At 35.1% G+C, this 14,427-nt stretch overlaps 2 protein-coding genes across 3 annotated transcripts; one reads left to right on the top strand and one right to left on the bottom strand.

The window, feature by feature from the left end:
* Nucleotides 1–167: 167 nt before the first annotated feature.
* Nucleotides 168–5,250, top strand: LOC118266777 (alpha-ketoglutarate-dependent dioxygenase alkB homolog 4). 2 transcript variants are annotated; one of them, XM_035580323.2, is made up of 3 exons: nt 168–1,034; nt 1,600–1,787; nt 1,863–2,478. In XM_035580323.2, the coding sequence occupies exons 1-3, from the start codon at nt 283–285 to the stop codon at nt 1,913–1,915; spliced, it is 993 nt and encodes a 330-aa protein (XP_035436216.2). In that variant the 5' UTR covers nt 168–282; the 3' UTR covers nt 1,916–2,478. The 2 variants fall into 2 exon arrangements, with proteins under 2 accessions (XP_035436216.2, XP_035436215.2); XM_035580322.2 differs by having other exon boundaries at nt 169–1,034; nt 1,600–5,250.
* A 192-nt stretch (nt 5,251–5,442) lies between these two features.
* On the bottom strand, nt 5,443–13,791 carry LOC118266778 (tetraspanin-33). The gene is made up of 5 exons (XM_035580324.2): nt 13,526–13,791; nt 9,611–9,805; nt 8,787–8,945; nt 6,968–7,228; nt 5,443–5,998 (listed from the first exon to the last, which is right to left on the bottom strand). Exons 1-5 carry the CDS (start codon nt 13,655–13,657, stop codon nt 5,819–5,821), a joined length of 927 nt encoding a protein of 308 aa, XP_035436217.2. The 5' UTR covers nt 13,658–13,791; the 3' UTR covers nt 5,443–5,818.
* Nucleotides 13,792–14,427: the final 636 nt, after the last annotated feature.

Here is a 14,427-nt window from a genome sequence, read left to right as displayed (position 1 = left end):
TAAAATAGTAAGATATTAGACAACAATTTTAGAAATAAATCACTTATTATCGATTTAAAATTAATAAGCAAACGTATAGAAATAAATCGTAAATGTCAAAGTGACGTTATCGGTTTTTTTCTGTAAGTTTGACTCTATTTAAAAGATGGCAGACATAGTTAAGTTCTATCATTCTGTCAGTGTCAAAGTCAGTCTTGGTCGCCACGGAGTATCGTGAATTCGTAAAATCAGTCGAATGGTTTTATAAATTCGACTGCTTGTATTAACAATCATTGTGAAACAATGACCAAGCCTCGGCCATGTGGTTGCAAAGGTTGTAGAACATGTTTAATTTGTGAAACACAATATGGAGCAGAAAACTTGAAACTACAGCTGGAATTAGATAAGAGTAAAGGTTATGTTTATTGTCCTTTTTGTAACAAAGCCTGGAGAGGCTGGGACTTGAACTCTTACAAACAGCATCCCAATCATGAAGGAGACTCGATAGAATATCCCGGCGTGTACATCCAGTTGAATTTCATATCGGAAGAAGAAGAAAGAGATTTGATGAGAAACATCGATGAGGTGCCGTGGGATATATCTCAAAGCGGTAGGAGAAAGCAGAACTACGGTCCGAAGACTAATTTTAAGAAGAAAAAAGTTGTTGTCGGCAAATTCGAAGGATTTCCAGCATTTTCGAAATATTTGCAGGAGAGATTTGCTAGCATTGACTTGTTGAAGGACTACTATGTGATTGAGCAGTGTTCTCTGGAGTATGACCCGAGTAAGGGAGCTTCTATTGATCCTCATATAGACGACTGTTGGATATGGGGCGAGAGGATTATCACAGTCAACTGTCTATCAGACACAGCACTGACAATGACTGCTTTCAAAGGTGATTTGAAGAAATATAATCTGTATTGCGCTGAGGAATATGGCCCAGTAGTTGATACTGATGGTAGTATACTCAAAGGCCATATAGAGGATAAATCAATGTTGGAAGCATGTAAATCTTCACTCCCTGATGATGTTATAATTAGGATACCGATGCCAAGGTAAAATGCTATTACTAATTTATTTTTATTTCATAAATATCATGTTACATTCTAACTAAATTTATGTTATCAAACACATTTTATCTTACTGTGTAGAATGAAAAAATCTATTTAAAACATTCTAGTACCATATTGCACAATGTTAATGTTGGATCATGAAAATAGTTAAATGTTGTGCAATATTTGATGAATCTATGACACAAGTGTGATTGTAGGCAAGGTCGCACATGTACTACACTTAGTACTTGTCTCTTAGCCTTGTAACCAGCAACATTGACACTGTCTCGTGATATCTAACCTTTTCCATGATGCAACCTTCTTTGTACCAATACAATGAACATTTTGTGACCCCTAGTAGTCAGTATCAGTAAAAGTTTGCTGCTGCTATCTGTTGCTGTCTGTAATTAATACATTTATGTATGCCTATTTCCATATATTCAAATTTCTACCACCTATTGATGTACATTTTAAATATCCCTATTAATGATTGTCTTTACATAATGTTTCACTAAAACAAATGCTTTTTCTTTTGTGTATATTAATGTATTTTGTCACACCATTCCAGGAGGTCTCTTATAATTATTTATGGAGAAGCAAGATACCATTGGGAACACAGTGTTCTTCGCGAGGATATCACATCTAGAAGAGTATGCATTGCATACAGAGAATTTACCCCACCATACCTAAACGGTGACCAGCAAGAAATTGGCAATACCATTAGAAAAATAGGCCAAAACTTCTGGGACCACAAAGGTAAAAAATATGATACCTTAGAACTTCAAATACCTAATAATAGTGTGGGAGTAATGGATATTATTAAATCTCCAGGAATTTCCCCGTTGATCGGACAAAACAAAAAGGTTGAAAACCAAATAGCCTAGAATTAGGACATTCTGGAACTCTGAAAGTTAGTATTTGTTACCACTAGACAAATGACGGAATTTTAGTTTTAGCTTGTATTTAATTTAATTTGTAGTTTACTTACTAGTAAAATTGAGGGCATATTTTGTCATCCGGAGTGAGTGACCTCTTGTCTTCGCAATAAGTCTTAGTTTAGTTAAACTATTTTATAATTTTCTATTATTCCTTCAAACAAAATGAACTACCAAATACATAAATAGAATATACTTTGCAGATTTAGGTGATGAAATAAGCCCTAAGTAGTTGTTCATATTTGGTATATAGCCACTAACCTGATACATTTTTAAATTATTAGATTTCAGTATAGTAGTATTATAACCTACACAGCTTTATGCAATGCAACACCAAAATGTTAATGTAGGAATTTTATTTTATTAGATAATTTTGGAGTAAATTACAACCACATTCAGCCACAAAATTATATCCAGCAGAATGGCAAACCCTTAGAAAATTCATAATATTTTCACTGATGTATGCTATAGCTATGTAACCAAAAATTGTATTGTGAACCAGATTGAAAAAGAGTAACACGTAACATCTTGGAACGAGCAAATAGCTTCACTAGAGGACTGACCAACAGACAGACATTTTTAATATTATTATATTTCCTTGGATATTCAAAAGTGCCTTTCTGGTCTATTTGAAAGAAATTAGTTTTTGGTTATTGTGGCCAGTGTGTTTATTGTCATGACTGTCATGCTGTAATTTGTGGCTGAATTATTCCTTTATATTTTAAATTACTGTTAATTGTGATAGTAGTCTAGCTAGGCATTTAGCATCAAAATTATGCACACAAAAGTATTTTATAATTTCGTATAGTTTTTAACTCGCTAGATCCTATTATTATTAACTTAATTTGGTCCTATTGTGAATATTTATTTTGATTGTGGCATGGATTACAATATTTTTTAAATGATTGACCTATGTGGTATGTTTAGAAATATTAGAAGTAGATGTATAAAATTGTAGATTGATTTTCAGTGGGCACATATTTTTGATATTTTATAGTTTTTGCTAGCTTTTTTAGACACGTCAGAACAGCATATTTTAATCTTCTTTATTTCAATTTCCATTATGTCATCATCGTCAACAACAGCTTTATATCAGTCACAAGATGTCCTCTACTGAACCAATGACTGCCAACAACCAGTTGGAAGCATTCTCTATCCAGTCGCAAATATGTCATTAAGTCATCATTGAATGACAAATTCATAAATCATGTAGGTATTCAAATTCATAATAATTGATTGCTTTAATTCCAATGTTATTTATTTACCATCAATTAGCAATATTATCTGTAATTGTGTTGACATTTGACTTTTATGTGTACGGGTTTTAATGACTAAGTATCGGTGGGGTGGAGTTTAATCAACATATTATGAGTGACCGTGATGATTGTACTAAGCAAAGCGTCTTGATATTTCCGAAAGGACATGGCTAAACCAAAGTATGGACGTCGTAACCCGTAGAAATAAATATTGTATAAATATGGTACCTAGCAATAAATAAAGCCCCATAATTAAATATTGATATTTTGTAGTTAAGAAGGTCCAGAAACTTGGCATATCTGCGCAATCTTGAAAATAAAGTAGCGCTCCTACGTCAAACAACGTTACAAAAACTTCAAAATATAACATTGCTCTGAACTTTTACCAAGGCGTTTTGATGAACCTGAGCCGAAAGTTATTTATATATGAGGTAGATAGGTAAACAATTCTGCTTATACTAGATAATGAACACAAAGTAACCAAGGACAGACAAAATATATAGTAAGATTGTGCAATCTTATACAAAATATATATTTTGTGTCGATCAAAACATTTACAATTATTTGGTTTCAGAAAAAAGTCATTATATTACCGTTATTAAAAATTTATGTTCGTTTAATTATTTCGATTTGATTTTCGGGGAAACTAATGTCCTAATAATAGCTTGCAGTACCTACTTCCGTGTTGTCATGTCAAACCACAACAGAAAAAAATCAATTATGAAACTTATTTTTTGTTAATTTTTGTTCACCAAGTTATAAGAATTAGTTAAACACAAAATAATTCATAAGTGAATATTTAAATGATACGGGTTAGCGTGAAATTCGTATTCTTGTTATTATGCCTGGGTCAGTCATTTAGCCATCTCCTTTGAATTAAGGAAACGGGACTATCTTGCAGTGGAGCTAAAGCAAAGAAAAATACTATAAAGACGTGTTTATTACTTTCAGTTATTGTTGTGTGTGTGTGGTTACATTTAGTACGTTTTTGAGCTATTTTTATATCTTAAAGACTCTGACTGTACTTAAAAACTTCATGTGACAGTTTGTCTTAGTGGCTCATAAACCTACATATTATTATGTGCTACATATTAAAATGTATTTAACAATTATGTTTATCACAGAAATATTGCGTTGTTTCACACTAAGAAGTAGGCCTCTAATCCGTTTCATCATAGATAAGGAAATAAGTGTGTGATATGAGTATCATCATGGTATAATTTTTCACGTTTTCGTATAAACTTGTATCCCAGTTCGTTTTTTATGAATAAAAACCAAAAAATATTGTTGTTGTGCATGACCTCCGAAAATCGTAAATTAATTAATCGAGGTCACTGCTCCCTATGTTTTATTTATTTTACTTGGTTGGTGACTAAACCTGTTGTCTTTTTTTTTCTAATATTTCGCAATTAAGTGCGTCAATTGTGTTCTAGAAAATCCCAGTATTAAATACGAGACTAAAATAAATAAATGAATAAATACATTTTAATCAAGGTACTATGATTTGCATAAATAAAAAACTGCGTTTTTTTTTGTATCATCGGTGTAATCTTCGCAAGGTTTTTTTTTTCTTGAAAATTATCAAGCAATTAGCAAAGTACTTAGCTATAAAATTATATTTATCGCATTTTAATGCTCCGATAACAGTCAATATTATTGTTTTAAGTTTTTTAGATTTCTGTGTGTGATGTATTTTGTAATTAATTCATTGAAGTCTGTTCCTGATGGCCAAGCCAAAATGGCGTTTGTAAGGCGTAAGGTCCTATTAATCCAATCAGTAGATATAGCTTTCACTAGCTGACTGATTATTGACTTGACGTTAGCAAGTTTTCTATTGGTCAAGAGACTCAAAGCTACACTAGCGCCTCTGGTGGCGAAAATCTTCATTAATTCCTGAAACAACGTCACTAATACTTGTACCAGTGTAGTACGTTATATTTATCTTCAATATTTATGTTCCTAAGTTAAAGTATGTCGTTGCTGAGCTGATAAATGGTTTCTAAATAAATGCCAAATATGCACTCCAAATTCCGAGTTTTATTTTTTTTACTGTTTTACCTGAAGTACCTATATTTATTAAAATTAATAGTCCTAAATCTAACTACCTATTAAACTTCTTTGACAATATTTGCCATTTTAGAGGGCAAATGGTTAAAAAGGACATCCTAGTCAATGAACTCATTGTAAATTCAAGATCAAATGTACAAATAAAACATCATCAAAGTTGTAAACTTATTTAATTAAAAATAATAGATATAAATATAATAATACAAGTGTTATGATCAACTGTGACAATTAACTACTCACCTATTTTATAACAATAGAATTGAGTGTCTTTAAACAAACGGTGGACTGTCTAAGTACCTACTTAGATAACTAGGTACTGGAAGGATTTTCGAAACAAATTAAGTACATCATAGATAAAATGTATACTTACATATCTAAAATAGCTTATAACTAATTAAAATGTCATTAATATGTAAAAAAAACTTGATTAAAAGATTGATAGCAGGCGATTTTCACAGCCTTATTAAAGGTTCTACCTTAAAATGTAAATGCAAAAATATTTCTATAAAATATGTTGTTAGGTTTCAAATTATGCTGTGCTTGATGACTGTGGGTCGATGTAGACCTGGTTTGGCGCACCCTGCTGTCTTTCTTCGGCCTCTCGTGCAACAATAACCCTCTCTCGGACTTTCCATGCGAGCAACACTCGTGCACTCTTCAGTTTGCGGATACTACGCGCCAAGAGGAGAGCAAATATTATGCCAAGGAGCTGAAATACAATTTTTTTTTTTATTACTTATCTTGACCTGTCTGTGTGTCCATTGTGATACACTACTGGGGCCTTAGTCTGCTATTACAATTGTGTCAGAATGGTCGATAATTTAGCAGTGCAAGAGGGAAGGAGCTATACAACCTACATAGCTGCGTCCCTCTTGCACTGCTCCTTATCGAGCATTCAGACACAATTGTAATAGCAGACTAAAGCCCCTGTTTTTAAATAATATGCTTTTTGGAGCGAGTAAATAAAAATCTTTACGAGTTTGTTGAACCTAATTTGATATATGTACTTAATGTTAGTTTCCATTACTTATCTATTAAAACGTAATACCTAGGTATAATTAGACTAATTTGATACTCGTGTAAGTGATGTTATCTCTAACCGTAGTCCTAGGAAGTAGGACGCGGTGTTTCCCCACAAAGAATGGACGCCTAATAACTTAATCTAGGTGAGGCTACGTCTTTATTTCTCTTCAGCAACCAAATGAAGATTCGAAAAATTAAAACAAAGATAAGGACACACTTTTAAATATTTGTAGACACGAAAATAGATAACAGGTAAAAAAGTATAAAAAAATGATTTTATGTGTTGAACTTTTCTTTAAAAAAAGAGATTATTAAGTAGGTCCCTTAAGGTAAGCGTCCACAGGCCCGCATCGTACGCATTCCGTATGACGTCATCAGTAAATAGGCATTGCCGATGATGCAGTCCGTATGGTGCGGATTAGTGGACGCAGTTGTGAGTTTCTATACTAGACAAACTAAAATCCGTTGCGTACAATGCGGGCTTGTGGACGCTTACCTTTACGTCGCTGTCATCAATGAAATAGTTCCCTATCAATGTTGAAACGGCTCAACGAAGTTCAAGAATAGACCATGTCATCATGTAATCAATCACCGTTTTAAAACCTTTAGGTAATTAACAAACAAGCAAAGAACTTATAGGTAGATAGGTACTCACATTGATAAACATCACAGATATTCCGAGGATACCAATGACTGTGGAATTCTGCACCATGGAATTTACTAGCGCGTCCTTGCATCCGATTCCTGAGACTCGTTGACAGAAATTGTCTACTGTGACTGAGAGGCAGCATGTCCTGGGTAAAGTCATGCTGACTTGGTCCCCATCGATCACCATGGAGGCCTGGACTGTAGGCTGGTTGGTCCCAAACACCACGTCTAAGTAGTCCATGTAGGAGTAACTGCCGCAGCAGCTGAACTGGAGAAGAGAGTTGAGAAAAATTAACATTTATTTTTAAATAGAATAAATAGATAGTCGCAGTCCGCATAGATGAGAGACACCTACCAAAAAGTGTGGTAATTAAAGGGACAAATCTGTATCTAGCAGTCGATAAACCTGGATTCTATGATAATTTTGGCTTGGGATTCGAACCCAAAACCATGTCGACGGTTAAAAGGAAATAGGGTATAAGCGACATTTTGGTCAAAAATGAGTTTATTATGCTATCCTACGTACAATTTTCCGCTCTTTCGAATGCGCTTACTCTCATGGCTCTACGATGACATTTTTGGCGTTTATAACCTAGCCATAAAAAATCATTTTCCTAGTATTCTTTCGACGACCGACGAGTTTGAACGGCTCTCCTGAATATTTCATTTTTTGTCGCTTATACCCTATTTCCTTTTAACCGTCGATGTGATAATCTACGATATAGTCTCTATTTCCTCTAAACTAGTGATCGCCTAGTGGCCGAAATTCGACCATATATGATTTAATTTACAATACCACTTAACGTATGTACGTTGAAGGATAATTTTTATATAACTCAAACTCTTTTATAAAACTCTTTTCATATGAGACGTGAGAATATCATCGCAATGTCTATCGATTTTGACGTTTTGTCAAATACGATCAGATACTATGCATGTGTTTGTAATGTTTTATTTATTGATTTAATGTACTTTATAAGCATTATTTTTGAAAAATATTAGCGCTATGCACTTCTCCTACACATAAACTATAAATGTACCAAATTTTATGCTTTTACGTCCGCGCAAGATCTACCTTACCTACGTCATCATGTAGGTAAGGTATCTACCATACCTACGTAGCTAATAATAAACATCTTGCTACCTATCTAGTATCTACCTTTATGCCAAAGTCGGTAGATATACATAGCTTATCTATACAAAGATAAGATGTAGGTACAAACACTCGGATTTGAATAAGAAAGGGCTTAAGCCGCCACGAAGGTTGCTTAACACGTTCTCATTAACGTTACGTTACAGTTTTAGGATTTAGCTAGCTACGATAAGTGTGGGAGAGCCATGCTTCGGCACGAATGGGTCGGCTCGACCGGAGTGATACCATGGCCTCACAGAAAACTGACGTGAAACAACGCTTGCGTTATGTGTATGTATGTTAATGTGAGTGAGGTTACCAGAAACCCAATTATCCTTTCCCAATCCTCGATTCCCCAAACAACCCTCAAATTCCTAACCTCCAAAAGGCTGGCAACGCACTTGTAACGCCTCTGGTGTTTCGGGTGTCCATCTGTCCATGGTCCGCGGCGATTGCTTACCATCCGTCTGCTCGTTTGCTCGTTGACTTATACCATAAAAAAGGTACTTTCGTGGGTGAATGAATTGTCATCCAAAACTGGTAATTTTAAGAATTTCATTGGTCACACACTTTTGTCTCCTACACACCTATATTTTTCATGCTAGTGTGATCGGATATTTATTTTGTATTAGGTAGACATTTATGTGAAAGAGAAAGTTGATAAACAATATATAGGGAAATAGGTTTTACTCACACTAGATTGCAGCATATCTATCTCTTCCTGAACCTCAGGGTCGTGGTACATGTGCACAGGAATGTTGATATGCCTCCATATTTCATACCCAGACGTAGTGAAGGCCAGTATTATTACAACTAACTTCACAATGAACACCAGCATTAAGATTAATGCATACTGAAAAGCAAGACAAGGTTTTGAAAAATTAATGTTGATGTTGCTGCATGAAAGGCTACTTATAGTTAAACAGTTGTTTGATCACAGGTAATGTTTAGGCCTCATAACCATAGCTATAGTTATAGTACGTCCTGAGTCGAGTCCTATCAGGGTCTCTCTGTAGGATTGAATCTAGAAGTTATGCGAGGTGTGGACAATGGACCAAATGTAGATAATCATTTACTTATAAGGTAAAGACAAACTGAAGTAATAGCGGGCCTACCACATTTATTGGAGAACCGATTTTAGCAAACGTTACGTAGGTAATATTATGTGGGTAGATCATTGTTTCCTTTAGCTAGGGAAAGTGAGGACATCCGCAAAATGGCAGACAGTGGTTGCTACTGTTTGCGAGTTGATTGCTACATAATTTGCAACATAATTAAATGTATCATGTGATTGTTGACGATATGTAGATAATATGCACATTCGAAGAATTTTCGATAAAGGTATTTTATTACTATCGTTAAGGTTTTTGCATACATCGTCATGATACCACTAAAATTGTAAGCGGTTGTGTTCGGAAATGCCGAAGGTATCCTTGTGGCTGATATGATAATGATTCTTTGTTTGTCAACCTTATTGTTATCACATCCTGAAGCTAAGCTAACAGAATATCTACGTACCACGTTGACCATGCAAGTGCTGAGTTTCAAACTGCCGAAGAAACCGAAGATGGATATGATCAGCAGCGCCAAACCAATGAACACGCTGAGCGTGGATGGTGTCATGTTCATCATCCCACTCTCGTAGAATGAGGAGAAACTGTGGAAGTGCGTGTATACTGAGATACCCAGCACTATCATCAGAAGTCCTACCACCTGGAATGGAAATAACAATCAATTATTTTATGGTTTTGTCTTTAGACCCACTCGCACGAAGCGCTTCGCTTCAAGCTTCCTTGTGCGAACTGCTAAGGAGTGGAACTCTTTGCCGGAGTCTGTGTTTCCCTATATGTACTACCTGAGTGTTTTCAAGGCCCAAGTGGATAGGTCTTAGGCAGACGTCCACTATAGGCCGAATAATCACTTACCACCCGGCGAGATAGCGGCCAAACGACCCATCAAGTATTAAATAAAATATAGTAGCCCCATGCAGTACTGGTAGGTCATTTGCCAGTCAGTAGTAAAAGAGTTTGTTTATCAACAAACAAAGGTAGACCGGGAGATTATTGAACATGTTCTGCAGTTCGCGTATTGCTGGTGTAGACCTAAGGGCCTCATATCACATCGCCGCGGTTGCTGCGGCACGGCGTTATTTGCTTTGGAAGCAATGACATCATGAAATATATCATACGACTAAATATTTATTGTTCAAAAAATAACAAAATAATTGCTGAGTTGGAGCAGAGCCTTTATAAAGCGTGAAAATGTCCTTTAAACTTGAATTATTTTGTCGATTACACAACATCAGTCGTCCTTATCCTTGTATTATCTATCTTTATTAGGTCTTTCAGACCACGCATATAGCATTGGTATTATTATGAATATTTTTAAATTTAAATAGGAAATTAGGAATGCAATTGATAGTATAGATAACAAAATAACAGCCAATTTTTGTTTTTCCATTCACAATCGTGCCCCTAATCTTTGAAATGAATCATTTTGCCTACGTATACTGAATTACCGACACAGATAATGTTTATTGAAGATAAATTAATATACTTACTAAAGTAAAATATTTTTCATTTGATGATAATGACAAAATTATATTTATTACTGATATTAATAAGTGATTAACGTGTTTTTACCGATTTGGAAATTTAAGCGATGCACAATGTACCTAAGTACTTTCTATTGTTGGTTGGCGGGACACGGTTGTGGCTGGGCAACCTGTAGCGGGTTCGATTCCCGCACGGAACAACTACTTGTGTGGTCTACAGTTTCGGGTCTGGGCGTCATGTGTATGTGAACTTGTATGTTTGTAAACGCAACCTCGACATAGGAGAAAAACCTAATGTCACGTTTATAATAAAATGTGTCTCATTTTCATATTTCAGTTGTTTCAGCAGTTGAGAGGTTAATCGTAATAAATAATTATTAGCTACCTATGCAGTAAGTTTATCTACTCTTATTGTTAGAAATTACCTTTACCAAGAGCGGCTGAGGTCATCGGAGATAACCGATAAGATTAACTCGAAAACAACAAGATTAGAACAAAAGGTTGAAAGGTTAGTTTTGTACCTACCTAAATATTGCTTGAATACGTAAATATTGAGGCTGCCTCGTTAGCCGAGCGGGCGACTGCCGGACAAGGGGCCTACTGGGCCTACTAGGCCTACTAGGCTTGTTTCGGCTTTTCGAAAAAATCTCAGTATCGCACGAAGTCTGGAGTTGTACCCAGTATATGGCAGTAGGCTTGGTAGGTGTGCCCTATGCGCGGACCTTTGGGCCGCGGGTGCATAAAGTGCGGACTCTAGGTGGCCATCCAGCGACCTCAGAGAACACGGTAGCTCTGTGGTTACGTGCTGCCGTCCAAATTGCACTGTGAGGCTCATAGGAGACGTATTTCGTATCCCTAGGGATGTGCCGCAACAGGCGTTGCACCGTGAGGGCTCCGGAGGACATCTACTTAGAGGACCCAGTGCCTCTTACATGTGCAGAGGGTCGCCATCGGGGTGATTTTAGTGAGGTAAAAGTCCCACACTCCCTAGCCTTTTACCCCTAAAATGTTAGGTCTTTTGAAGGTTTCCCCCGTCATAAAAAAGTGTGCACTATGCAGGTACCTAACTATGTTCTTATATATCTTTTTGAACAAAGATAATGTCTAGTTAGGATTTATATACGTACTTAGGTACCAACTTAAGTCAACGAAATAAAATTAACATAATTAAACAGCTTAAGAAAATATGAGTACGTGAGATAAAATAATAAAGTTATAAACGTGTGCAAATATATTCATTTTGTAATTTTAACAACTGGTTTAGGATCTGCACGTGTACTGAGTACCTAGTACTTAGTTGTAGGATGTGATTTAGTATCAGCATTTTACATAATGAGACAATCGTTGTATTGAGCAGGTTTCAGCACAGTTAAAAGTGCATTCGAATTATTTCCTAGATATATAAATCATACAAATTGGAATGATGACGGGGTGTATGAAAATTAAAAATCTATTCAGTCCGTCAGTTAGGTAGGTAATGAAAAAATATTAACAAATATTTTTTTTTATTTTGTAATATGAGGTAACTATACATCCAGACAACGAATCAAAGTTTGGGAGTGGGAGCTACGTCATTTCTACTTGACGTGACGTCCTAGAAGTGACGACACGCGATAATTTAAAACTATACTTATATCTTCGGAAATATTTGTTTCCCTAAGAAAATAAAAATACGTGTGTTTTGTTTTAAAATAATCTAGAAGACGGATATTAAAATCACAAAAAGAATAGTCGTCTATTGACATATTGACATTAACATCACAACCAGAGCCAGAACAGAACATCAATTTGTGGAACACACAGGTACAAGTTGTTCCGTACGAGAATCGAACTCGTGAAGTCGTGACATATTGTCTAACAGAATGTATTTTATTTTATGTATCGTTTGCAAAAGTATGCTAATGCTTACTATCTATATATCATTCTAGTGTGGTTTTGTCTGAGATCCTAATCTACTAGACTCTATAGATTACGAATAAATAGGTATTTGGATCATTTCAAACGATAAGAAATAAATTACAAGTAAATACAATAGTCTCTTTTTTAAGGGTATAAATCATCCAACGACTTCTCCCAGAGAAGTAATTGGTTGATTTTCCCTTCTCAAAAATAAAAAGGTTTTTTATCCCATGGGAACGCGGACGACGCCGCTTGCAAACAAGCTAATAAAACATAAGAAATGTATTGTCACAGTCTATTGCTGTGGTAATAAAACATTTGGCGAGACAATATGGACAATAGTCCACAATCATCAATCATTATTTTTATCTCCGCCGACGTGACGTGGACAAGGGATTTTACCGAATATATCTAATATATGTAGGTAGATACATATGTCCATAAATAAGTATGGAAATGTTTTTAAACACAAACAAAATAAAATTGTTAAAGTACACCCTTGCTTTTAATCAGTATCGGGTAAGTATACCGACCTAATTACGATATTATGTTATCCCCCTAAATTTTTTAAGCTATCTCTCAGTAATAATTTCATCATAATCGAATCAACAGTTTAGCCAGTAAAGAGTTAGAGATATTATGTATTAATGTTTTACATGTCAAATTGGAAATTAAGAATGCAACATAGAGATCCTTAATAAATTAATTAGCGATTATTTAAATTTATCTGATTTTCCTGAAATCATTGACCTCCGAATCGTCAAACTTTTTTAATACAATACTTGAACTGCACTTATAAGTGCAAGACATTGTTCAATAATTAAATATTCAAATTTTAATCCTTAACAAAGGAATGTAATAATAGATAACAAATAAATATAGGAAAATTGCGCAATAATCAATACAATTTATAAATAAGTGTCTATTATCTGCAAGCACTTCACATACATAGTGAACAAGCTACAAGAATTTCTACTCACAATGAACATGGCCGTAATGATCATCAGGAGACACCTGATGGACTTCATGTTGTATTCCGTCTCCGTTTTAGCAGCACCCACGTTGGGGACCACAGCCACGGGCGTGACACTCCTCATTCTAAAAACCCTCATCTAAAATACTCGTTAGAAAAATAGAGACACCAACAAAACAACCGCACGATTCCTTAGTCCGTGGCTTACAGGCAGTACTGTGATAACTAAAGTGGATCTGATAACGTTGTTTCACACACGTTTATGGACACAGTGTGTTTTCCAACTGTCGAGCACTGATTAGAGTGACTCTTTTGAAAATTATAGGCTATTCTGTAATTGTCTATTCGGAACATTCGAAGCGAACTCAATCACAGTCCGCCATATCTTTGTTTGTGAGAATAAACAGGCCTACTTTAATTCAACGAAGGAACGAAAAATCTTCGCAGATTGCATACTACAATTCTATTTATTGCGAACATTCGTGAACAAAAATTAACGAAAGAAATGAAGATAAATAAATATATTTAATTTATAATATAAAACGTTATTTCAAGTAATCAATAAAACCTACGGCCGAAGATTAAACGAAACTTCGCATTCGAGAACCGGAGTAGACCTACAGTGACGGGCAAGAATCGATCGAGCTCGCTTTGTATCTTTCGAATTGAGTTACAGAATAGCACTGTGTCGCACTGAATTGAAACAAATCGCCAATCGGTGCAGCGATAGATAATTACTTATAAAGAAAGGATAATATAGTGACTTGTGTACAAAGGCTTTCATTGGTGAAAATTGTGTTATCTCCAATATGTTTTTCAATATCAGCTATCAATAGTATCAATGCATTTAGATCAGACAATGTTATATGTATTATCATCGATAAAATATAATGTAAAATAGTTAGACGC

Source organism: Spodoptera frugiperda, chromosome 23, assembly GCF_023101765.2.
Source record: "Spodoptera frugiperda isolate SF20-4 chromosome 23, AGI-APGP_CSIRO_Sfru_2.0, whole genome shotgun sequence".
NCBI lineage: Eukaryota > Metazoa > Arthropoda > Insecta > Lepidoptera > Noctuidae > Spodoptera > Spodoptera frugiperda.
The sequence above is the reverse complement of the archived record's forward strand: the minus strand, read 5'-3'. Positions and strand labels throughout refer to the sequence as shown.

Coding starts and splice junctions, on each gene's coding strand:
- LOC118266778 (XM_035580324.2), bottom strand. CDS start 13,657: ATGAGGGTTTTTAGAATGAGGAGTGTCACGCCCGTGGCTGTGGTCCCC. Junction 9,806..13,525: donor TCATTACGGCCATGTTCATT/GTGAGTAGAAAT, acceptor TTTCCATTCCAG/GTGGTAGGACTTCTGATGAT. Junction 7,229..8,786: donor TAGATATGCTGCAATCTAGT/GTGAGTAAAACC, acceptor TCTCTTCTCCAG/TTCAGCTGCTGCGGCAGTTA.
- LOC118266777 (XM_035580322.2), top strand. CDS start 283: ATGACCAAGCCTCGGCCATGTGGTTGCAAAGGTTGTAGAACATGTTTA. Junction 1,035..1,599: donor ATTAGGATACCGATGCCAAG/GTAAAATGCTAT, acceptor ACACCATTCCAG/GAGGTCTCTTATAATTATTT.